This window comes from Sardina pilchardus, chromosome 22 (assembly GCF_963854185.1).
Source record: "Sardina pilchardus chromosome 22, fSarPil1.1, whole genome shotgun sequence".
Lineage (NCBI taxonomy): Eukaryota > Metazoa > Chordata > Actinopteri > Clupeiformes > Clupeidae > Sardina > Sardina pilchardus.
Window position 1 is genome coordinate 3,469,712 of NC_085015.1, and position 26,739 is coordinate 3,496,450.

The 26,739-nt window shown below is 39.9% G+C and overlaps 1 protein-coding gene and 1 long non-coding RNA gene across 8 annotated transcripts in view; one reads left to right on the forward strand and one right to left on the reverse strand.

The window, feature by feature from the left end:
- The window catches only part of LOC134069752 (NACHT, LRR and PYD domains-containing protein 3-like), a 24,915-nt gene extending 18,924 nt beyond the window's left edge, over positions 1–5,991 (forward strand). For 5 of the 6 annotated variants that reach the window (XM_062525797.1, XM_062525801.1, XM_062525800.1 and 2 more), the window contains 3 exons: positions 2,123–3,027; positions 4,908–5,069; positions 5,563–5,991. In XM_062525797.1, the coding sequence (XP_062381781.1) occupies positions 2,123–3,027; positions 4,908–5,069; positions 5,563–5,582 (1,087 nt within the window). In that variant the 3' untranslated portion in view covers positions 5,583–5,991. Of the gene's footprint in view, positions 1–2,122; positions 3,028–3,192; positions 4,006–4,907; positions 5,070–5,562 lie in introns of those variants that run through there. The other variant, XM_062525802.1, reaches the window with a different exon arrangement.
- Positions 5,992–9,084: 3,093 nt separating this feature from the next.
- LOC134069776 (uncharacterized) lies at positions 9,085–24,148 on the reverse strand. Of its 2 annotated transcripts, none has more exons than XR_009936851.1 (5): positions 24,047–24,148; positions 23,519–23,586; positions 18,303–18,359; positions 15,642–15,773; positions 9,085–13,163 (listed from the first exon to the last, which is right to left on the reverse strand). It is a non-coding gene; the product is annotated as an uncharacterized LOC134069776 (long non-coding RNA). The 2 variants fall into 2 exon arrangements; XR_009936852.1 differs by having other exon boundaries at positions 13,370–15,773.
- Between the last annotated feature and the right edge of the window lie 2,591 nt (positions 24,149–26,739).

Here is a 26,739-nt window from a genome sequence, read left to right on the forward strand (position 1 = left end):
GTTTAGTATTAGATGATAGTATTACAAGCTGATCTGTAGTCAGTCTGAGTCGAGACTCGTGACTTGACTCGGACTTGAGCATTGAATGACTCAAACTTGGACTTGGACTGGTACATTTAGACCATTCGGACTCGGAAATTGAGATAAAGACTCAACTTTTTTTGAATGTCATTAGGCTATAATTGTAATATGTCATTAGCAGCCACATAGTCCATCCTGTGTCCGTACTCTTGCGGTGCGCAAATAATTTTCATCAGGGTTTGTTTGTCTGTTTGTTAGCAAGATAACTCAGATAACATGTATAGATGGATTTCGATGAAATTTTCAGGAAAGGTCTGAAATGACCCAAGGCAGACATTATTACATTTTGGGAGCGCTTTTAGAAATGTAATTCACAGGATGAATAGCAAAGCTGAGGCGAGACAGGCGATAAGGCCCGACGTTAATTGTGAGACAATTTGCAAAGTATTCAGGGAACAAACATGCTGATGTGGTACATGAAAATGTAGCTAAAAATGTGGAGAATGCAATGCAATCAAGCATTTTGGGCAACGTGGAGTCACAAGACGGCAGGAAAGCAAATACTCGCAGCAAGGAAGTTATGCTTTCATTGTAGTTTATCTGTTTGTTAGCAATAAAACTCAAACAGTTATGGATGGATTTAAATAAATTTTTCGGGAAAGGTCTGAAATGACCCAAGGAAAAAACGATTAGACTATGTTTTGGCAGTGATCCGGATCACCGCCTGGATCCAGGAGGCCCTTGGCGGAGGTCTGCGCTCGGAGTGCTTTTCTAGTTTTTAATAGGCTACGTTTCAGTTTTGAAAAACTTCATTCCCGTAACCATCCTGTTATCTCACGGGTCATATCTATTATTAATGTAGCATAGATGTGAGGTTTTGAGAAATATAAGGTCATGGAAATTCGTGAAAAAATCATGGAAAAGTCATGGAAATGTGTGAAAATTAGTGGTGGGCCCTTATCGGCGTTAACATGCTGCGTGAACGTGCAACTCTTATCGGGCGATAAAAAAAATATCGGCGTTAATCTATTCTCAAAGTTGGGCTGGGAGCTGGGTCTATACCACACAAGCTATGATCACATTCACCTTGATATTTTAGCGGGAACGCCAAATGTTAAAGAGTGCGCCTGAAAAAAGTCTAGGTCGCACTGGTGCACCTGACGCTGCTCGGCTGCTTTCTTTCACAAGTTGTCATTGTAGACTATGCGTGCAACTTTACCAAACAGTATAGAAGTAACCCCCCTCTCCTTAGCCCGCTTTCTCTTGCTCTCCCTCTCCCTCACTCTCCCGTGCGCGCTCAATGGACACTCGCGATCCGCCCCTCGACATGCACATTTAATCCAAATAAAACATTCACAATCGTGAAAGCAATGATGCATATAGAAGACATTAGCTAAATTAATATAAATTCCGGTTAGCATCATTGCTGCAGAAAGTTGATTAAAACTCTTACATTCAAGTCACCCTTGCATGAGTTGGATGATAATCTCAATACCAATGTTTTTCAACTCCAAAACTCGAAAGGAGTAAAAGTATTAGCCCACATTGAAACTTACAATAAACACACGTTGGGAAACTGAACAGTCCAACCAGTAAACTATCATAAACTAGCCAAGTACGCTACTTTGTTTACACGTTGAGGTTTCAAGCAGACAGCTGAATTAAAGAGGCAGAGTTGAATAGTAGGCCTACAATCTGCATAAAGTGTGCTGTCATGAATATCAGAAATTTCAGTATGTAGAATAGGCTTATATAAATAATTTTGTAAAGAAAATATTCTTTTATTGTGTTTCAAGCTTTTTCTAGGCTTTTTGTTGTTAAACAATCATTATATGAAAGGACAGAAATAAAAAGGTGACCTTTTAGCGTTAAAGGCGATGCAATGAAAAATGTGGATGCACTTAAATGTTGCACTGGTGCACCTAAAATTAATCTAGATTAATCTAGATTAATTTCAAGATTACAGTGAGATTAATCTAGATTAAACAAATTAATCTATGCCCACCTCTAGTGAAAATGTGTATGAACCTTGCACTGTGTGTGTGTGTGTGTGTGTGTGTGTGTGTGTGTGTGCGTGCATGCATGTGTGTGTGTCTTAAAGGGAAGATCACCACAATGATGTCCCACAGAGGAGCTGTGAGTCCTGTGCTGAAGTTCCAGACTCCAGCCACTGGGTCCTGGTGAAGCCTGAAGTCTCCACAGAGGAGAGCGTCTCCACCTACAGCCTAAGTTCTCCTGCAGGGAGCTATGAGTGCCCAGAGTCTGGTCTGCGCTGGACGTGTGCTGGTCCAGTCACCCTGCAGTACCACTTCACTGACTGGCATGTCTTTGCTGAAGAGCTGGCCCACATGCAGTTCAGACCAGCTGGTCCTCTGATGGACATCAGGGTCAAGTCAGGAGAGCTGGAGGAGATCCATCTGCCACATTTCCTCTGTTTGGGGGGTTCTGAGGCATCTGTGTGTGATGCTGTGAGGGTCCTGCATGGGCGGGAGAGTGGAGTGTGTGTGGAGGTGTGTGAGCTGACCAGACACCATGCCAGGCTTGTCCACCCCTCCTTCTCTCTGTTTGGGGTGGTGTATTACCTGAGGGATCTGATTTCTCCTAAAGTCCACTGTGAGCTGCTGCTCTTCTGCACCTGCACCGCTCCCCTGGTTCTCCACACCTACCTGGTGCCCAATGACCCAGCTCACATCCAGGCCATCCACCAGAAGGAGGAGAAGAGGGGTGTGTGGGTCGACAAACCCTGCGTCTTGGGCTCACTCCGGGAGATGGACACCTTTTGTGTGAGGACATCGTGTCCGTCTGAGATCCAGCCTGAGAAGATGAACCTGTGGCCGCTCTCCACTGGTAACTTCTGTGAGGTGTACATGGAGCAGCCAGAGGAGGAGTTTGATATGGAGGTCTTCAGTTCTCAGCAGCCCATCTGGAGATCCAAGATCCGCAGACGCGACTACTGCCAGCCCAGCAGGAGCCCAGGACAGGGCAGCAGCCAGGGGGCTATCACAGGTACGGTCACACACACACACACACTCTCTCTACTCTCTCTCTGTCTTTCTCCTTCTCTCTCTCTCCCTGCCTCTTTGTCAGTAGATTAGGGCTATCTGATGTATATAAAATTTAACCGTAAGGACATTACAAATAACATTTACATTATGTTTATCTACTTGGCAGAATATTCTATCCAAAGCGACATACAGCAATAGAATAACATCAGTGTAGAGGAGAATGTACCTGGAACTACCACTGCATCTGTTGATACTAGGACCCAGCGATTGCAAGTAGGCTAGGCTATGCAGACAGCGTACTGACGCTTGCTTGGATGCTGTTGGTTGGACTAAGTTGGCGTTAACTTTTCTGTTTGATTTGTTTTATTATTTATTTGATACTTGTTTATTTGTTTGTCTGTCTTGTGCTGTGTAGGCTACGCTGGCGATTACGCCGCTCTGTCCGGCTTTTTTGGTCTTGTGCACATTGTCTTTTGGGACCTAATGAGTGTTTGTCTGTGTTTGTCTGTGTTGTTTTATTGTTTGTTGATTTTTGTTTGGTGTCTGTCTTTGTATGTCTTGTGTCACGGGTACGCTGGCTATTAAGCCGCTCCGTCCGGCATTATTTATTTTTGTGTAGCGATTTGTTATTTTTTACATTTGTTTGTTTGTCGTTGGTGTTACGGGCACGCTGGCGACTACGCCGGCCTGTCTAACCTCTGATGTTTTATGTTTCTTGTTTATCTGATTATTATTTAGCCTATACATAGCTACATATTCCTCTTCTTTTTCTTTCTATTTCATCATTATTATTATTATCATTTAATTATTTCATGTATTATTATTTTATTATTTGCCTTTTGTATCTTTGTATTGTTCTTGTTTTGTTATTTTGATTATTGTTGTCGTATGTTTTCAAACTCAGGGCATTGCTGTAAAAGAGCTTGATGCTCAGTCAATTTCTCCCTGAATAAAAAACGGTTGATGATGATGATAGAGACCATAGCTTGGAATTACCACTGCATCTGTTGATCCTAGTACTAGAAGATAGGAGCATAGAGGAGAACTTAGCTGGAATTATTTTAGGAGAAGTGGTAGTAGAGGAGGGAAGAAAGGGATGAGGAGAGAAAGGAGGTAGAAGAAAAGAGAGGGATGAGGAGGGAAGAGGGGGAGAAGTGTGCTAAGTGTGCATCAGATGTGTGAGGTTGTCAGAACTGCTAGGAGAGGAGTTTGCTCAGGCCCCGTACACACGTAGCCGGGTATCTGCTTAACTGAGGTATTTGTCTACGTTTGGACCTGTCATCCACATGACAACGCATATAACCGAATGTCCGGAGATCTGCGGTTTCGAACGTCAGAATATGCGCCAAAACCACAACAAATCTGCTCTGACGTCAAACGTGCGACCTCTGTTCACTGCAGAAGCATGGATCTGAGTGCCTTGAAACCGCAGATGTTCGGTTATGTGTGGAAGGTTTTTCTTCCCCAAAACGAGGTAATGTTGATAAAATAATTTTATAAACGGAGGGGGGGAAATATAAAAATATCTGGCTACGTGTGTACATAGCCTGAGTGGCATGTTGGGTTCGGTGCGGTCTGATTGTCTGTATATTGAAGAGTGCAAAGCAGCACAAACAGGCAACAGAGGCAACATGGTCAGAGAAGGTTTACTTGCCAGTTTAGTAGGTGCACGAGAGAGAGGTATCAGTTTTGATGCTGATGTTGTGATGTATGGTTCATTTGGCTGGGAAGCCCAGTTGTAGCTCAACCTCCTACACACTGCTAATGTCCAGATCCCTGTGGAAGGTAGTATAGAGCTAGTGCTGTATATGTAGTATGTGTTTATTTGTTTATGTCCTTTCTCTCTTGTGTGTTGCTGATGTTGTGTCTCTCTGCCCTTAGTGTCCACTACCAGCACAGAGGAGATGCCCTCTGGCTCCTCTAGCCCAGTCCAGCCAGCCTCAGGCTCGTCCTCCATTACGGCTCACACTGGTGGAGTTGCTGTGGCCCCTAGTCTCTCTGGCAACACCTTCTATGGACCCGTGTACATGCCAGTCAAATTAGGTATGAAAGTTCAAGCACATTCTGTGTTCGTTGAAGGTCTGCATTTTCCATTTTCTGTTGTTGTACAACTACCATTGTTAAATGACAACATTTTACTATTGTTGAATTATTGAACTAGAAAAGCTCTCAGAGAGCGCAGACCTCCGCCTGTATTGTTCTTCCTAGGTTGTCACATTTGAACCTAAACTATTCAGATCGCCACCACGTGGCCATACCATGGCATTACACCACTAATTGAAAAACATAAACGCCTCCGGAATCCTGACGGTGATACGGATCACATCCAAATTGAATCGTTTCTTCCTTGGGTCATTTCTGACCTTCCCTGAAAATGTCATCGAAATCCATCCATAACTTTTTGAGTTATCTTACTAACAAACAAACAGACAGACAGACAGACAAACAAACCCCGATGAAAACATAACCTCCTTGGTGGAGGTAATGATAACATTCTCTCTCTCTCTCTCTGTCTCTCTCTCTCTCTCCCTTGCAGATCAAACTCCACCAAACTGAACTTCCAGATGTTACTAAAACTACCCTCCATCATGTCGCTCTAAATGCCAATCAAATAAAGTTCCAGTCTGGTGTAACAGGTTTTTTATTTTACATTTTTAAAGACAGACACACAAAGTAATCACACATTGATACTCAAGACTTGGTCCTGTGCAGGAATCTAGACATGGACGGAACTATTTAAGATATGAAAATAAATTATGTATATATCATTTATCTATAAAGTTATGATTTTCTTCAGACAGAATATTTTTTTTCTTTAAGCCTCATTTTAGACCACTGTTTGAAATATGCCATACGTTTTAAGACTTGAATAAGACTTGACAAGGTGTTATTTTGTTCTGAAGCATTTGTGCAACTTGTATGGTTTTACATTTTAAATCCTATATTCATTAAATAAAGCTGCTGATTAATTTGGAGAAAGACTTATAATATTTCTTTGCTGTGAGGGTTATATTTACCGGTGCTTATTTTCATAAGACTTATGAACATGTATAACACACATTTTATCATGTTAGAATTGTTTACCCACCATAGATCAACTGTAAAGAGCTTTTACCAATGGCCTTTAGAGAAGGATCAACAGCAGATGCCATTCAAAACCATCAATAGAATAGAATAGAATATACTTTTTTGATCCCATGAGGGAAATTCGTTTCAGATAGAACTCAGTAATATGCCACTGGGTTTTTAACTCAAGCCTAACAATGTTGCTGGCTAAGAGCTAAAGCTACCAGTCTAGGTTAATCCCTTATTAGTATGCCCTCTCATATAAAGGCATCTAAAGAGTGACTGAATGGTGACTAAATCAAGAGACTTATTGAGGAGAAGGACAACCACAAGGGTTCTACAAGAGGGAGGCTGCGCTTTGTTTCTACTGCACAAGAGGTGTGATCAATTGGGAATCGTTCAAATGACTCTGTACGCTTGGATAGTCCTTCAACCAATCAGACCAACGATCTGGTGCGTCTTTTAAATAAGCTAGTTTCTGATTGGAGCCAAAGGTTCTTCAAAGGTTCAGAGGAGATAGATGTGCAGGTTTCTAGCCCGAGCTCCCGGACTAAATCCAAATTCACCGGAAGTTCAGACGGGGTTCACCCGGCCTACTGGGCCTGCCATATATATCATGATTCAGAACCTTAATGTCATTAAGAACTTTTGGGCCTGCCATGTATTTCATGTCATTAGTAACACTTGGGCCTGCCAAATCATGAATCAGAGCCTTATAGACCTCTGAAGTTCGTCTACAAAAAGGATCCAACGCTACCATCTTTGCCCATATAAGGAGATCCGGGTGTTTAATTGAAGCTAACTGCCTATGGTAAGTTGCATTGTAAGTTAGTTCTGGGTTAGCAAAGTGTGTCGTCTTCACCTACCGAAGATCACAGTATCCACTCGAAGGCGGAGGACAGAACTTTGTAGTGGAAAATGTCTGCTTTTCCAATTTCTTTGTCCCTGCGAGAGTTTAACAGGTGCAACAATTAAAAATCCCCATGTTATTTTCCCATAGAAAAAATCTCAAGATGCCAGATTTCCTTATTTGGGCAAAGATGGTAGCTTTTTTGTAGGCGAACTTCAGAGGTCTATTTATGTCATTACAAACACCTGGGCCTGCCATATGTCAAAATGGCTGCTATGAACAAGATCCACTGGGCTGGCATGAAGGTGTTCAGCATGCCCTAGTGTCACTCCCAGCTTGAGCCAGGCGCCCCAAGGGGTGCACTCGGGTGGGAACCCTCACAGCTAAAAGAAGTTAGGGTGTAATACGACGTTTAGCTAAAATAAGTTAGGGTGTAATACGACGTTTAGCTAAAATAAGTTAGGGTGTAATACGACGTTTAGCTAAAATAAGTTAGGGTGTAATACCATGCTCAGCTAAAATAAGTTGGGGTGTAATACTGCGTTTAGCTAAAAGAAGTAGGGTGCAATACAGCACTCAGCCAAAAGAAGTTACAGTGTAATACCGCGCTCAGCCAAAAGAAGTAGGGTGTAATACAGCACTCAGCCAAAAGAAGTTACAGTGTAATACAATGTTTAGCTAAAAGAAGTTAGGGTGTAATACAGCACTCAGCTTTGGGACGAACGCCACTCTGCCAAGAGGAAACAGTTTCTGACGTAGCCGTGGGTTAGTTGACATGTGCACTCACACACTCCCACTTAACAGTAATTGGGTTGGGATGGCCTTTAATGTGATGGATCCTCCACATAAACTCACAAATGAAGTGCGCATGGTGAAGGAAAGTTTAACAGACCTAGGACTCCTCCTTGATGTTCTACATCACATGCACTACACACACACACATTGCACGCACCAGCGCATACACTTTTCATTAGATTTAACCCCTTTTGAAACTCTGTTGTCTGATCTGTGTATGTTGTAAAGTGAAACTGTAAGCTTAGTGTATTTATACTGCTATTGATACTACACAGGTTCTAAACATATAATCTGAAAAACAAACTGTTAAAATACACTATCATTCAAAACTTTGGAGTCACTTATCCTGTCATTGTTTCCATTGTTAATGTTGTAAATAACTGTTGTAGAAAGAAATGGCTGATCTTTAATGCAATATCTACATTGCCCATTGTCAGCAACCGTTCATCCAATGGTCCAAAGGCACATTCTGTTTACTAATCCGATATCATTTTAAAAGGCTAACTGAGAAAACATCGGAGTACCCTTTGCAATTGTAAGCACTTAATGTACTCTGAAAACCACTGTGCTGATTACAATAACAATGCAACTGATCTCAGCTATTCTGTATAGAGTTGGAGTGGAATGAACATTTCTAACAGTAGTGTGTAGTTTATAGCGTATAGTTTCATGTTCTCAAAACGATGTATGATTATCCCAAAGATGCAATAGGGGTGGGAATTGGCAAAAGAATGACAATTCGATACTATTGCGATATTTGGGCCACAATTCGATATTATTGCGATTCTAAACATATTGCGATACAACAAGTATTGCGATTCGATTCTGCGATATATTGCTATTCATGTCTCTCATATTGTTCGAAGGCATTACAAAAAATAAGGGAAATAACACTGTTCAAATCACTTTGTCATGGCATGGTGCATATTAAGGTCCTTACTATTTGCTTTTTGTTGAAAACCGAAACACACCCACACTTTTGATTTGAAATTGCCGTTGAAAGCCAAATAAAACGCCACAACAAGCGCCACCTTGTGAGCGTATTATCTTGAATTTCCCCCTTGGGAATCTATAAAGTATCTATCTATCTAGCATATTTAATGTCATCAGAGTAAACCCTGAGTAAACTCGCCTCAAATAAAAGTAAAATAGATAATTAAATTATATAATTAAGTATTGCGATACTTTGAGCTACTCGTATCGATATAATTACATGCACAAAATATCGCGATACTGAACAGAATCGATTTTTTCCCCCACCACTAAGATGCAACAGTATGTTTTACTCTTTTCTGACCACCATGCTGGGTAGCTCTAGTGTTGACCCAAACCATTTTGACACAAAGAAACAAGGCCAGCAATAAGTTTATTTATAGAGCACATCTCATACACAGGGGGAATGTAATGTGCTTTACACAAACAAACGCAAACATTATAGAAAATAAACAAACAAAGTAAAATAGAAAAACAAAAGCACAAAAGGTCAGTAGTTTAAAAATGTCTTTAAAAAGTAACGTACACAAAGTAGAATGATTAAAAGAAAGACACAAAGAAGAAGTCTTAAAAGACATTAAGAACAGAGTGCATCTGAAAGTGCAGGAAGTGCATTCAATTCGGTCACTTCACAGAAATCAATCATAGGAATATTCAGATACATCAGAGACAACAGACCCCTAGACCTTTTACAATTACAGTTGGTTATTTAGTTCAGCAAAGACTCCCCCAACATGTTGATGAGTGCATTTAAGCCATTCACCGTCCTTGCAATCTACTCAGGAATCTTAGCCAAAGAGTACAGTATAGTTCTGAATCCTTGGACTTAACGGAGTCCTTTATTTATATTTTAGAACAAAAATGTTCAACGGGGCCCTATTGTTTGTGTGTGTGATATTAATTTAGTGGAATTTTATTCATTTGATTTTCAGGAATTTCAATTTCTAGGTTGGTAATCTAAACATAAATATAGAATTAAGTCATATTGTACATTTCATCTTGAATCTTTTTTTAGCCACACACGAACAACAGGGCCCACCAACATCGAGCAAGGTATTGCAACATTAGCAACACCAGCGTCGATTAATATCATCTTCAGTATAAATATACAAAGACGACGATTGTAGGGAAAATACCTACTCAGTACTCTCAGCCAAAGTCTATAGAAAATCTCTAAATCGTTTGATTTATGGAATCTTATAGAGTGCAAAAGTACACTATTTGGCATGGGACAGCAGCCAGCATTTAGCATACATTTGCCACAGGCAAAAGTGTTTAGCATGAACCATCTATAAAGCAGTTGATGCCTGCCTAGTCATGCTATGTTAGCCTCCAAAAGGAGGGCTATTTATGTAGGACTCCAAGGCAACGACAGAAGACTTGCCAGTCTTACATATTTTTTGAACAAGACGTTCAAAAGGGCCCTGTTGTTTGTGTGTTATATTAATTTAATGGAATTTTACTCATTTGATTTTCAGGAATTTAAATTTAAAAAAAAAATGGCAAATCAAAACATAATCGTGATGCGATCTGGGAAAAACTTCTTTTTTTTTTAGCAACTTATTCTGATACCACCCTAGCAACATTCAAGATTTTGACAGAATGGTATCCAGGATTTTGCTAGGGGACAGTGTCAAGAATGTTGCGAGGATGATATCAGAATCTTAAGTTGGTCAGATTTCACCAGGGAGGACTGAAATCGAGCAAAAATGAAGGATTTTCGTAGATCACATCACAATTATAGAAATAACTGACTTTGCACATTTTATCTTAGATTTCTACTTCTTAATTTACACACAAAGAACAGGGCCCACTTTCATAGAGCCAGGTATTTTGAGCTGTATTTACAGGTACATATACCAGCTTCAATAAACATCTTTCTCAGAGCTAGATAAGCTAGAAAAAGATGCTATAGGGGGTAAAACCTGCACTCCTAGAGAAAGTCTATAGAAAAGACTTGGACGATTGGAGTGCAAAGTTACCCTATTTGGCATGAGACAGCAGCCCGCATTTAACATGCATTTGCCACAGGCAAACGTGTTTAGCATGAACCATCTATAAAGCAGTTGATGCCTGCCTAGTCATGCTATGTTAGCCTCCAAAAGGAGGGCTATTTATGTAGGACTCCAAGGCAACGACAGAAGACTTGCCAGTCTTACATATTTTTTGAACAAGACGTTCAAAAGGGCCCTGTTGTTTGTGTGTTATATTAATTTAATGGAATTTTACTCATTTGATTTTCAGGAATTTAAATAAAAAAAAATGGCAAATCAAAACATAATCGTGATGCGATCTGGGAAAAACTTCTTTTTTTTTTTAGCAACTTATGATTCTGATACCACCCTAGCAACATTCAAGATTTTGACAGAATGGTATCCAGGATTTTGCTAGGGGACAGTGTCAAGAATGTTGCGAGGATGATATCAGGAATCTTAAGTTGGTCAGATTTCACCAGGGAGGACTGAAATCGAGCAAAAATCACAATTATAGAAATAACTGACTGTACATTTTATCTTAGATTTCTACTTCTTAATTTACACACAAAGAACAGGGCCCACTTTCATAGAGCCAGGTATTTTGAGCTGTATTTACAGGTACATATACCAGCTTCAATAAACATCTTTCTCAGAGCTAGATAAGCTAGAAAAAGATGCTATAGGGGGTAAAACCTGCACTCCTAGAGAAAGTCTATAGAAAAGACTTGGACGATTGGAGTGCAAAGTTACCCTATTTGGCATGAGACAGCAGCCCGCATTTAACATGCATTTGTCACAGGCAAAAGTGTTTAGCATGAACCATCTATAAAGCAGTTGATGCCTGCCTAGTCATGCTATGTTAGCCTCCAAAAGGAGGGCTATTTATGTAGGACTCCAAGGCAACGACAGAAGACTTGCCAGTCTTACATATTTTTTGAACAAGACGTTCAAAAGGGCCCTGTTGTTTGTGTGTTATATTAATTTAATGGAATTTTACTCATTTGATTTTCAGGAATTTAAATAAAAAAAAATGGCAAATCAAAACATAATCGTGATGCGATCTGGGAAAAACTTCTTTTTTTTTTAGCAACTTATTCTGATACCACCCTAGCAACATTCAAGATTTTGACAGAATGGTATCCAGGATTTTGCTAGGGGACAGTGTCAAGAATGTTGCGAGGATGATATCAGAATCTTAAGTTGGTCAGATTTCACCAGGGAGGATTGAAATCGAGCAAAAATGAAGGATTTTCGTAGATCACATCACAATTATAGAAATAACTGACTTTGCACATTTTATCTTAGATTTCTACTTCTTAATTTACACACAAAGAACAGGGCCCACTTTCATAGAGCCAGGTATTTTGAGCTGTATTTACAGGTACATATACCAGCTTCAATAAACATCTTTCTCAGAGCTAGATAAGCTAGAAAAAGATGCTATAGGGGGTAAAACCTGCACTCCTAGAGAAAGTCTATAGAAAAGACTTGGACGATTGGAGTGCAAAGTTACCCTATTTGGCATGGGACAGCAGTATGCATGTATGAATGCGTTAAGCATGGATACCATGCATTGTTTGCCAGAGGCCAAAAAAGTATTTGGCTTGAACCATTTGAAATGCAATTAGTGCATACTTAGTTAGGTTGCCATTGCCATTATTATGCATTGCATTCCTTTTGCCTGGCCTATGTTTTCATAGTCAAGGACAAAGGGGCAAGCCGCCAGACCTACAGTATGAAAGCATATGAGCCTCAATATTGAACTTAAATTGATGTTAAAATGAATCAAATTCATATGCAAAATGCCGATGTAATCCTAAAATTGAATTTAAATTCCCCACTCATATATACATTCAAGTATGGGCCTGAGATGGAAATGAAAATGCAATCATTCCATTTACATGTGCAAGTCCTTTACACAGAGATCAGAGGTGTGTTCAAATTGGGCAAACAGTGGCAACAGTGTTGCCAGATTGGGTTGACTGATTTCCGCCCAATCACCCCGCCGTCTTCAGCAAAAAAATGCCCGATGACGTTTTTCTCATAGAGAACCATTGAACTCAAAATGTTATTTTCCCCCGCCGAGCGATATAAAAGAAGCCCAATCAATCTGGCAACACTGAGTGGCAAACGTCATGGTGAACATGTTTTCTTTGAACAGTTACATTTGAACGATTTGGTGCTAACATTCCATTCTAACGGTAATTGCATTGTTGCCTTAGTGCAACGCACATCCAGTTCCACTGTATGTTCACAGAGAACTACCTCCTCAGACTGTTTGGAAATGTACGCAAATGTTTGCCTATGTTTGAGAATTTGAACGCACCTCTGGCTATACAGTAGTTCAACATTGAGACTGAAATGCTTCCATATCACTCACACACACACACACAAACACACACTTTCTTCATCCCTGGATGTGGTTGACAGTCATGTTCCAGGAATGCTGGTTCACTACTAGTAGAAAAAAAATGCAGATGTAAGTACCAAATGTGTGGTGTGATTGTCAACATATTTGAACCATGTGATATCAAACAATCCAATTAATGAAAATGTTAGCATGCTGCAGTTAGCTTCAGTTTTAGCAGCATGCTTTTGGCTTTAGCTCAGCATTTTTCATAATGTCCATTTGTTTAAAATGTTCAGTAATTCTGAATTCCTACTTGTGGTTGTTAGCCAGAGGTGGGACAAAGTCATTGTTTGGCAAGTCACAAGTCAGTCTCAATTCATTGCCCTCAAGTCCCGAGTCAAGTCCCGAGTCAAGACAGGCAAGTCCCGAGTCAAGTCCAAGTCAAAGGCCAACAAGTCTCAAGTCAAGTCCCAAGTCCTACGTTTTGAATTTCGAGTCCTTTCGAGTCTTTTTAAAAATTGAGTGAAACAGGTAGTGACCGTTTATTACATTACAAAAATATAGGCAAAACCGTTACATATTTTGTTAACAATTTATAGCATTTTAGGATCTGCATAATTAGGCCTACTTATAAATAAAAATATTCAGTAATTTGAATAGGCTACTTCATATTGATTACACTTGTCTTTAATGATATTGCAGGGGTGGTGTGTAGGTCTAATTGAGTGCCTGTCACTTTAAGAAGTAGGTTTCATTCGGTTTTAGCAAAATAGTCACGTATAGTTCAAGGATATAGTTTTCATTAAATAAAATGAATGTTAAAAAAACGAACAAGGTAAAGGAAATATTTCTGGTGTCATAGAAAATATCTTGCAATGTTAACTTCTATGATTTAGGTAGGTTACCGTGGCATGGCATTGTGTTGTCCCGTTCTACCATTACATGACATGGAGTTTGATATGTAGGGGAGCGCCGGGTCGATTGGGACATGGGGCAATTGATACACAGCGATTTCCTCGAAAACCATCCAAGCTTGAGCCGTCATATTTTGACACTACGTCTAGCACATAACACCTACCAATCCTGGCAAATCTCGTGAAATTACGTCACGCCATTCAAAAGTTATTAGCGGGAACCGGTTTTCGTCTACGGTAAGTAAAATCTTACATGCGGTAGTTTTTTTGTGATCAAAAGTTCTATTTTGGGTGCCATGCAATAATAATATGATCAAACAACAGATGAATTCGTACTTAAACAGACCCTAAAGTATGCAATGTCATAGTTTTGAAGTTTAGAAGCAAAACAGGTTTAAGTGTCAGTAGTCGCTGGAGGTTCAATTGGTACAGCTGTTTAAATGTCCCTAACGCTATAACCCGGATGTGGCCACATGCACGATCAATAGCCTATCTGTATAAATCACCGAATTAATAACTGTTTTGCGAGGAACAACAACTGATTTGAGTTAACAACAACTTGTTTGAATGAACAACATATATTTTGAATGAACAAAACATGTGTATGACATGAATCCACAGATATTCAGCGAAGTGAGGGAAACAAATATTACATGCGGTAGATTTTTTTTTTTGATCAGAAGTTACGCACGGGACAAAAATATTTGTTTGACCTAGTTATATTGCGAGAAATAATGTGAAATTTTCGGGATGACGAGTACACTAGTATGTTGTCCGATATGCTTCATAAAAACGTGAGTAAGGTCAGTAGTTTCTGTTTAAAACATGCTGTATTAATTGCCCCTCCTATGTGTCTCAAACGACACGCATAGGTGGGGCATTTGATACAAATGTCAACTTACGTTCAAAGTTTGAAAACAGCGCGATCATCCAACATATGTGTTAAATTACACTTGTAACTAAGACACAACACATGTGAGTTGTTGATCACATGATAAAAATGTGTGTGTACATAACGTAATCTTTGAAAAGATTGTTTAACTGAAAAGTGTCTCAATTGACCCGGCGCTCCCCTATCCATTCTATCCAATGAGTGACAACCAGTGCTCAAAACAAAACGTTAAGGTAGGCTAGGCTATTCTCCTCCTGGTAACCAGTGGAATGGATTTAATGTGATGAAGGCTCGGATGAAGCTGGGAGGAATTTAACAAGTTCTACACACCGTGATTCGTTTCTTGTTGGTCTCCACGTAATTTTTGTAGGCAGACGAAATAATCGGTATCATTTTGCTAGCGCATTCACGTTCGTTGTCTGGCCCTGGACTAATAGCTTGTTCCGCGTGGTTGGCCGCTGTCGAATCAAAACAATCTAAGTGATTTGATTGGATCTTGTGCCGAATACGGGTCTCTGCCACACATGCAAAGGCGCACACACAGAGATAGATCAGTCCGTGTTAACATACTTTTGTCTTTTTATCTTTGGTTTTTTTAATGGGAAGTAGCAAGTCTTTACAAGTCAATAGGCGCAAGTCCAAGTGAAAGTCCGAGTCATTGATGTTCAAGTCCAAGTCGAGTTGCAAGTCTTTTTATATTTTGTCAAGTCGAGTCTAAAGTCATCAAATTCATGACTCGAGTCTGACTCGAGTCCAAGTCACATGACTCGAGTCCACACCTCTGTTGTTAGCATCCTCCAATAAGAGATGCCAGATGGCGTTTCCAGTGGCGTTGGCCGGTATCCAGTTGGACTCCATCCAGCTTCTCCTTGTAGATGTACTGTTCAGATGTACAGACCACATCTTGGGTCCTGAAATAACATTTTATTGGGGCTATTAAGAGTACGGCTATCTGGACACCCAACCCAAAATAAGAGAAATAATGGATAAACTTGAATGTTAGTTGCCTGTTTCTGTGTCAAGTGCCCTAGCTTTGCTGTTGACAGCACAGTAGGCTAGCCTGTATGGCGGGCAACTCACTTACAGGGCACCCATCGCCCCCCGTTATCAAAGGGTGCCTAGATAATGTTGGCCTTAACACTAGCCTGTCTTAATGGTCTAAAATAGGCTCATATGTTTTTGAACCCATGCTAAAGTTGACTAAAAAGAGGAAAGTAAAATCATTGTTTGGATCTGTATGCCTCAAGTAAAAAATGGGTAACACTTATTCATACTTATTTATAATAACTACACACAATTCATCATCTATTAAGCATTTGTTACCTATTAGTTAATAGTTTGTTTATCATTAGTAATTTATTGTTCATGCATAAATTATCATCAGTTAAGCATTTGTTCACAAAGTTATGAATGGTTTGTTCATAGAGTAGTAAATAAGCATATTTCTAAAATACTTTAATAAATTATTGCTAATACTTTATATATCATGCAATAACATTTTGTTAATGAAGAACTATTTCCATTATTTAACAGTTATTACATACATATGCACTAATGATTAGTTAGGATGTGAATACATGTTTTATAAACCACTTCCTAATGCTATAATTCATGATTAACTCAGGAATTATATGCCTCGCTACACATTTGCAAATGAGTTGTAAAGACTACATTCACATTCATTCATTTAGCTGACAATTGTATCCAGAGCGACGTCGATGTCAATTAAATTAAACACAACCGTGGAAGCTGGGAATCAAACTCCCAACTTTTCAGGCTATTGCATGTTAGCCCTGCTCCTTAAACCACTACACCAACTCCACTGTTGCATTGAAACAGATGGGATCTACTTTTGGTTATTTTAAGAGAACTACTTTTCTGTTATGTGTATGACTACATTTGATATAGCACTAAGCAGCGCATTGATACAATAGTTAGAGAGTAGTAGTAGTGAAGTAATTCATTGTAACGTACAGTGCCTATAATCCAGCCTAAAATCATAACCCATTTAAAATATATATTTTTCCAGTTTTATTTACAAATGTTGCTACAACATCAAAATAATGACAAAAATGTTCTGAAAATTAATAAACAATGAAAAACTAGAATAAAAGGGTTGGAAAAGTCATCATACCCCTGATTTAATACGTTGTAGAGCTTCCTTTTGCTTTCATTACAGCCATCAATCTGTTTGGATACGTCTCTATAAGCTTTGCATACCTATATTGGGAAATATTTGCCCAATCGTCCTTGCAGAACTCAGTCAAATTCTGTGGGGAACGGCGATGGACTACTCTCTTCAAGTCAATCCACAGATTTGATATAGTATTTAAGTCAGGGCTCTGACTTGGCCACTCAAGGACATTCAACTTCCTATCCTTAAGCCACTGCTCTGTTCTTTTGGCAGTATGTTTAGGATCATTGTCATGTTGGAAGGCGAATGACCTGCCCATCTTCAGCTGTCTAGCAGAGGGAGGCAGGTTTTCCTCAATAATTTGGGTGTACATGGCAGCATCCATTTTCCCTTCTGTCCTGACCAATTGCCCAGTCCCCGCTGAAGAGAAACATCCCCACAACATAATGTTGCCCCCACCATGCCTCATAGTAGGTATGGTGTGTTGTGGGTGGTGTACTGTGTTTGTTTTTTTGCCAAACAGAGCGCTTGGAGTTAAGTGGAAAAACACATCTGGAATATTTTGCTACCATGTAGCAAAAGGTTTTATGGTCATTTGAGACTAAGATAGAACTTGTTGGAGTAAACTCCTATCCAGGCACTAACCAAACACAGATAAATTATGCATGAACAATAAATCACTAATGATTAACAAACCATTTACTAATAGGTAACAAATATTTAATAAATTATGAATTGTGTGTAGTTATTATAAAGTGCTACCAGTGTTTAAAATGCTTTCCAACTTTTTGGTGAGGAAACACATTTTCCAAAATTGATAGTATAACACCTCTCTCTCAAACCATTTGAACATTAACTGAGATTGTTATATCAGGAGAAGAGGGAAATAGAGGAAAATGGAGGAGGTGGGTGAGAGAGACAGGTGACCAGAGAGAGAAGTAGGCGACAGACGAGGAACAACAATTGAGATAGTGACACACATACAAAATCAATTCAGTGGAAGCTGCCACTGCTGACTATAGTGCCTAAACACTGACTTTAACTACTGTGTCATTATGGCATGAATAGTCAAGTGAACAGCTGTACATTAAGTAGCCTAAATCAGTAGTATCATAATGTGTTTCCAATACAGGAATGACAAATTAGCAAGTTACCTTTGGCTTTTACACAGGAACATTTTCAATAAATAAATTAATTAATAAATATGCCACAAGTTTAACCCCCCCAAAGTTACACACTTGGTATACAGTGACCTGGAGCAAGGCTCTATGACAATGTCTGTCATTTCTCATTGCACAGAACTCACCATTTCCCATGAAAATTGATCTTGCTACCCATTGAACTAGTTCTTGTCAATGAAGGCCTGTTAACCAAGCAGAAAAACATAATAAATAATTAATACAATGTGTTCAAAGGATGTTAAGGACTTAAACGTGTTGCTGTATGTAGGCCAAACAATGTATTTCCATTTGCAATCATCTCTTTGAGTTCTGTTGGGAGTGAAAAATAATTAGGCCTATATTTGAATCCTTATTTCGACCACTCAGGTCTTCATCAGGTAGCCAGGGAGCATATAAGACAGTGTGCGGATATTTTTCTTTTGACTAGGTTTGTGCCCATATCCAGCACCTGTCAAAGTTACATATGCGTACATACATTCCTACACTGCAGAACATACTTAGGTGCCTATTGCTCATTGCCTATTGATCTAATTTTGAATATCAGAGTAATGAGATTCAAAAACATATTTTAATGATACACCACAATTCATAAATTAGCGAAGTTTAAAAAGGAAAGTTGATCAGATATATTAGAAGAACAATTAGTAGGGAACAACAAGATTTTCGAACATATAATCTCTACATTAAATATTTAATGCCCACGTGATGGCGCCATGGCACTGAGCTTCAGCTGATGTGAGCAAGCAGTGGAATAGTGCCATCCAGTGGCCAATCAGCGCTATGGCACCATGAAGCATTTAATTTTACAGGAAATAACGGTAGAAAATGTTGTTGTCCCTTACAAATTATCTGTCTAATCCATCTGATTTCCTGTGTTTTCCTTTTATAATTTTGTTCCATTATAAATTGTGGTAGCCTATATCATAGTTATCCCTCTTACCCGCTTAGAAAAATACACCACATTTTATTTTGTCTCGCCATACTTGGTCATGTGACTACTCGCCTAATTGTATTTTAATAGGGAAAACATGGAGATGTTTGGTCGTTTCTAACTTCATCTCTGTTTGGATCCTAATGAATGAACTGGGCTGTCAAAGTAGCGCTGCGCACCAGAGGCAGGCAGTGAGTGCACGCATTTGAAACGTGAGAGGTATGTATCAACTCGTCTTAATTAAGGGAATAACGTAGTTTAATATGAAAAAACGGTTAAGTGTTCCTTTATATCTTCTGTCCAACTATTCATAACCATATCTCTGCTATATGACATGGATGTAATTGGGATGACTGTATGAGGGATTGAATGTGAAATGTATGTGAGTATTGTCTGTATGAGTGACCACATGCTTGTATGTCCTGTCCTGGCCTGTCTGCTCATGCAATGCTACAATTCTTACGGAGCACCACATTACACATTGGACACTTTTCACCTTTTTCTTTCATGAACTTTGGGCCCCCCCGCCCAAAAGCTTTAAATAGCTTATAATGGGGGACCCATTCTTACATAGCAAAAGAACATTACCGAACACAAAGCGTACTAAATTGTATTTTTTGACTATGTATGAATAAACTACTACTACTACTCTGTCTCTTCAATGTCAGAGTGCGCTCTAAAGCGAACAATAATTCCATCAACATGAATTTATGAACGGTTTATGAAGTGTCAGAGTGCTCATAGCACTCAGAGAGACAGTTTACAAACACACATCTGACACAAGCACATCAAAAAGTTTAATGCAGTTTTTGATGTGCCTGCGTCCAATGTGGCACAATTCTAAAGAAAAACAATAAATAAACATGAGGCTACTTGGTTTTCAATTTGTGTTGGTTTAAAAATGTGTCATTAGATCTGCTGCTTATCATACCAGCCGCTGAAAATGTCTGGCCCAGCTCAATGTCTTGGTTTGAAAATCTGGCCAGCTAATTTTTTTTAATTGAATAGCCCTGGGTTAGGCTTATCACAGTGAAATGGTTGCTGGCATACGTCAGCGGCGCTACCCAGATAGCAAAACCACTCTGGCGTGGACCTGGCCCACACCTATCATGCGATCCGCCCCGGATCCGTCTCACGGACACGGTCCAGCGTCCAAACGCACAGCGGGCCGATAGTGGTCAGGATTCGTTTTATGGCTCTGCACCGGAGATGGGTCAGCGCTGGCCCATTCCCGTACCAAAACAGTAAAACTTTTTTTAAATATTTTTTTCTTTATTCTCCATTACTCTTTTAGCAATTTGACTATGCAAATCTTTCTTTTCCATTTCCCACCCTGAACATGGGCAAAATACACCATTGAGATCTATTGAGAATGTGTTTTGTAGACTAACCACAGGTGGCACTAAAATCACTTAATCACTGAAATTGCAAGGGTGGGGACAAAACATTGATCTCAATTGTTCTCAGTCAAGCGAAAACATAACCGCCTTCTTCTGGATCAAGACGGTGATAGGTGACCTTCCACGGCGAAATCAGTCACAATGTCCACATTTTCAAAATCAAAGTTATTACTAGAGATGCACCGATCGATCGGCCGCCGATCAGAATTGGCCGATTTTCACGTGATCGGCCACGACCGGCGACCGGCCGGTCAGTCTGAGACATGCCGATTTTATGCCGGTCAAATGCACTCGCACCTACTTGTAACAACATCACACAGCTGAGTTAGCAAAGTTTGATGAAGCTAGCAAAGGCTAACACTCGGGACTGTATAAAGCGCTAATGCTGAGTTTTTCTATGCAGCGAATGCTGTGCTTTGCCATATTGCATGGAATTTACTAAGCTGTCACTTCAGGTTACGTAAACAGCGCACATCACCGGCCGTCCTTGCCGCTAATTGCGTGCTCACAGCTGAACCACAAGCGCTGTCAACAAGCAGCAACATAGCCACGGCAGGAATAAACATCGTTTTGCTTCGGTTTGCCACCTTAGCATGTATTCTTTCACACTAATACAACAACAAAGTCCGATTTAGACATTTAGAGGTTTATTTCATTACCTTTTGTCTACTCACGCCTGTATATTTCTTCTAAATTCGCCAAAAGTAAGCATTCTAACATGTCATACACTACCGCGACCGTGATACAAAACATATCATGTGTGGTGTCGTTGGAAAGCTGTGTTTCTCCTGCATGACGTTATGCCATCCAAATATGGACACTTCCTTTGTATCCGCAAGCAATCGCGAAAGTTCAAAGAAGAGTGTAGTAGACTGAGTATGCATGCCATTGGCTGTGTTTCAAGGCTGTTATCTCAAAATTTGTTTTTTGTAATTTTCCAACATCTCAGCCTATGTAGCACCTATACACCAAACTTTCCAGTTATACACTTATCAGTATTCTGAAGATATTTACAGTTGGATATTGTATGTGAGAAGAAAAAAATAGTAGTCCTACAGTGCATTTCTATTAGTAGTGTGTGAAATGAATGTCCCACACTGGGAATACTGCAGCTGAAGAAGACTTGAAGAAGAATCTGTCTATTCACATTTTTTTTACCAGCCATTGATAAGTTGATTACATTTCTATATTAACATGTGGTATTAAAGAAAGGATAGAAAATAACTATTTTTGTGTGCTGTAAAGTGGTTAGAAGATGCAAATCGGAATCGGCTAAAATCGGTATCGGCAGGTCAAATTCTATGAAAAATCGGAAATCGGAATCGGCCAAAAAATTGCAATCGGTGCATCTCTAGTTATTACGTTTTCAGGAAGGGGCATAATCAACCTTCAAAACGATACCTATATCTAATGAATTGAACGTCATATTACTGAAATATAAACATTCAAAGGAGTTGAGTTCATCCTGTCATGCCAATAGAAAAACGGAGAAATCTGCCTCTGAAGTTAACCGTCGGCTCAACACTCACGAACGCTTTGTAAGGTCGCCGCTATTACACGTTTTACGGTACTTGTATCAACGACATAGCACGCGGATGGCTTGGTGGTTGTCAATGAGTGCGCTTACCGTAAATATTGGAATAGAGGGGCAAAAAAACGAGACGCCTAACTTCCTGCTTCCTCTAACTTTCTCACCTCAACAAACTCACGTTTTTAGACTACAAAAGGTCAGTTTTTCGGCGAAATGTATTCACGACCGTACAGTGTAGACCTCCCACTGTTTCAAAACACTTACAAAAAAAAATCCACGATTTTAGCACAAGTGACATAAATGGCCATTTTTCTCAGAAACGCCTGTTGCGACAAGCGACTGGTTTTGCCGTGGAACGTCACATATAGATCACTCCTAAAATATAGGCTAATCGTTTTTCCTTGGGTCATTTTAGACCTTTCCTGAAAATTTAATCAAAATCCATCCATAACTTTTTGAGTCTGTCTCAAGATACCAGATCTCCTTATTTGGGCAAAGATGGCTTTTTTGTAGGCGAATGACGAATGCATATCTATAGGGAGGGAAAGTAATCTCATCGCCATCTAGTGGTTGCGTTCCTAGAGGCTAGCGGGAGGGGATGGGATTTTCTTTTAGAAAAAATATATCTCGGCCCATGATGGGAACTTAGTTAAATGCATTCAATATGCTATGCATTTAGGTCAGCTCTATTGCTTCTAGTGGTCATACTTTATTTTTTAGGATCAGTTTAATTGTTTTCAGTTTGTTTGTAACATGGTGATAACGAACTACAGTAGCCTACTAGCTACAGTAGCATTTGACGTCACCAGTTTGGGCGCTTCATCTCCAACCGATCAAAACGGCAATTTGCTGAACTGGCTTTACATATTTTTGTAATAACAGAGCGATGTAAACCGCGTGGTAATTACCTTTATGTTGGGATAACTTGTGTTGTGCTCCTACTCACACAAGAGCTGGCAGTAAGTGTGATTGTCTACTAACTAACCAACTAGCTAACAGGCTAATAAACAAACCATGCTAGGCGAGTAACGTCGTGGAAGGGTGTCACGTCACTTGTAGTTGTAGTCCATTTATGAAATGAAACGAGCAATTACGTTTTTTTTAATTAAGGCGAAATAGGGTCTGATATTTTCACAGTTAGTAGATTATTACAGTGTGAAGACTGAAAAATATTTTTAGTGGATAAGATCGCTGGTATAGCTGCGTAGTATTTTTTTTAAAAGTCGGTCTATGGGACTTAACATTGGAGCTGCTTTTCGATAGGAACGCAACCACTTGGGGCGCTGGTTTTCACTTTCCCTCCCTATGCATATCACGAAACGACGTTGTGCTGTTGACTTGTAATAGCCCTATATTCTGTGAGCAAAAAACTGTTGGTTTACAATGAAAAAAACCTCCTAGGTTTAACTATAGGCTACCTTAACTATGAATAGGCCTACTGAATAAGCAGTTTGTCAAAATGAATGCAAATTGTCTAACCTGGTGAAATTATCCAGGGGGTTTTCCATAACGTCTTCTTCTGGCCCCAGTCTTGTAGCCTACTTGCGCTGCAATGTGTGCAAACAAGGAATATTAGATATTAGCAGGCTGTTTTCCTATCCTATGACACGTCCGGCTAAAGGTCTTATTGCTGCCTTAATGGGCTAACATGTCCAGACAGAGCTAATTTATACGGCAAATGTAGATCGGACAACGGCTATTCGTTGCACGCAGACACCAATTTCTATTTATTTAGGTAAATTATTAGCCTACTTAACCAATCCCATTGCCACCACTAGCCTAGCCTACTTCGATACCAAAATGGTTTGACTAGGCTACTATTCGACCAACTTGGTCCAAGCTACAGGCACCGAGACGGAGTAGCAGCAGCCACTGAATTACACGATTGTTCATTAACAAAACATATCAAACTTATAACATTTCAGGTAAAGGGTCTCTGACCACAAATGATTAGGCTACCGTCCGTTCCCAAAAGATTTACAGGATTGCATAAAACCTCATACGCACTTGGAAAAGGAGAAAATGGCGAACGCTCTTCACTTCCTCAGGTGTTCTTACAGTAACAACAGGAAGCATGATGCACGCCAGGTAGGGAAAGGTGGGCGTAGGCTAGAATGCAGTTGAGCCAGTTTGGAAATGGATGCAAGAAAAGAGAGAACAAAACAAATCCGTATGCTGTTTTAACCACACATGCACCATTTACTGTGTCAATGTGAGAGGAGAGGGGAGGGGAGGGAGAGAGAGAGAGAGAGAGAGAGAGAGAGACAGAGAGAGAGAGAGAGAGAGAGAGAGAGAGAGAGAGAGAGAGAGACAGAGAGAGAGAGAGAGAGAGAGAGAGAGAGAGAGAGAGAGATGCATGAAGGGCATTGTACAGAACAACTTTTCAGCTTTCTAAACTGTAAGCGTAGGTTAAATCACTATGCATTTTCATCTCAGGACAAGCATTTTCTGTGATCAAGCCCTCAGAGAAAGTAAGAAAGAGTGAACGTTATGTTTAAAGGTTTTGACACTAGCCTATTGCTTTTTTTTCACCATAGGTTGAAAGCGTGCTCAAACAGGCCAGAGCAGCCCATTGCTTCATTTCGCATTTTCACCACTAGAGGCCGCTGTGATGTTTGTCTTTTCGTAAGTGAGCTATTCCTGGGCCTGGAGGAGGTGAGGTGACTCGGACGCAAGTGGCTAATCTGTATTTAATAATACTTAATAATAGTGTTTAACTTAAATAAGGTCCATTTCAGTTAAAATAAAATAAAATAATAAAAAAAGGGATGAGTTGTGGAGGTGAGGAACCTGAGTATTGTGAAGGTTGAGTGTCAAACCCTGAACATGCAAATTAGGCAAGGTAGAACAATGTGTTCTTTTGTATTCCTGTGTACCAGCAATCTTTTTATACTATTGTGTATCAGAAATGTCTTGATATATTTAGCAAAATATTGGTCTGTGTAAGGCACCTGATTTAACAGGGGAAATGAAAGTTTCCCTAAACCCAAAGTTTTGACCGCAAGTTCCGTAGCCTATTTGTTATTGTATCAGAAGTAATGTTCTGTTTGAAATATTCCCCATGACACATGTTTGGCTGGACAAAAGCCAGGGCTAAGTTTTGCAGTTTCAACCATGTGAAAATATGTGGCAAAGTGCATCTTAGAGACCCTAATATGCGTAAACTCTGGACATAATTAATCAGAGTCTGATGTGAACCATATTGTGTTGTACCATTCCAGGGATGGGCAACTTTCATGACTAAGAGGGCCACATTTTTTTTATCATCACCATCAGAGGGCCAAATGTGGCCGCGCACTTCCGCACATCTGATGCTGCAAAATAATTCTGAATAAGAATGAAATATGTCAATTTTCATGCTCAAATGCATTTTTAACATAGACTCCCTAACAACAAATACAAATATTTTACAGCCAGTGATAAGTAGGCTATTATTTTCAGTGCAAAGGGCTCACATAAATCACCATTCAATGATGGCACAGAACTGAAAAACAATGGCCCATCATGAAGTGCAACACGCCTCATATTCAATGCATTTATGCTCCCACTCCATTTTTAAGAATTTATAGACATTTCCTAACGTCCATAATGAGAGTACAGATGTAACATGTAACATCCATCACATCTGTACTCATCCAACGCCAAAAAGTAAGCTACAGTAGGCCTACTTGCAGTCATACATGATTTGTCTCAGCTCCCCCCCTCGACATTATCAGAATGTCAACAATATGCGCGTCACCGTGCGTCGGGACAAATACCGTTTCGAAGTTTTTACCTCCACTATACGCACCCAAACAATTTCGCCATCTGATATAGCTTCTTTGCTTTGGCAAGCTCAAGCGAAACAGCAAAAGACGGATTCCTGTGTAGTTCTGACAATTAGTCGCTATTTTTAGTGTAGGCTAGCCTACTTTTGATTTGAGGTCGTCTACGACAGCGGACGAGAAGCTCCGTGTGTGTAGGGCAGGCTACTTCTGATAACTTTTCGCAAGGTGTTGTAGTGTAGTGGCGACTTAAATTTAAATCTTTCATGGCTGATATAGCCTAGTTTCTAGCAAAACTTGACATGGGTTTGCCTTACCATTCCATGAACAGACACTGCTTCCGATTTTGACTGAAAGGTAGCCTACGGTTTTCTAAATGAGTTTTCTACTTTTCTTCCATGTGTGCACTGTTTTTCCTCAGCGATGGGAAAGGTCCGAGGGCCCGACCTGGTTTGCATAGGAGGCGCTAACTATCGGCGAACAGTATAATTACAATGACGGTGCGGTAAAAAAAAAAAAAAAACACGCATTTTTAATCACAGTAAAAATGATCATCCGCGGGCCGCACTGAGTGAGGAGGCGGGCCGCATGTGGCCCGCGGGCCGCCAGTTGCCCATCCCTGTACCATTCTCTCTCTTTGCAAAGATAATACAATTGTAATTGTCATTTTAAATTCACTGGTTCCTGTCTTTATTTGCGAACAAACATACAAAATTATCTAACATCAGTTTAGATGTAAATTGTTGAAACTAAAAAGGCGCATGTATGGCAACAATTTCTGTTCTAGAGAGCTGTCATCACCAGTAAATTGTCATGATCATCCAATCAGAATAAATGGAACTGGTTATGTGGTTGCCTAGCAGCACTGCTCAAAAAGTTGTCCCATGCATCATTACCTTGAGTGACACATCACGTTCTCACCACCTGAACTGGAGC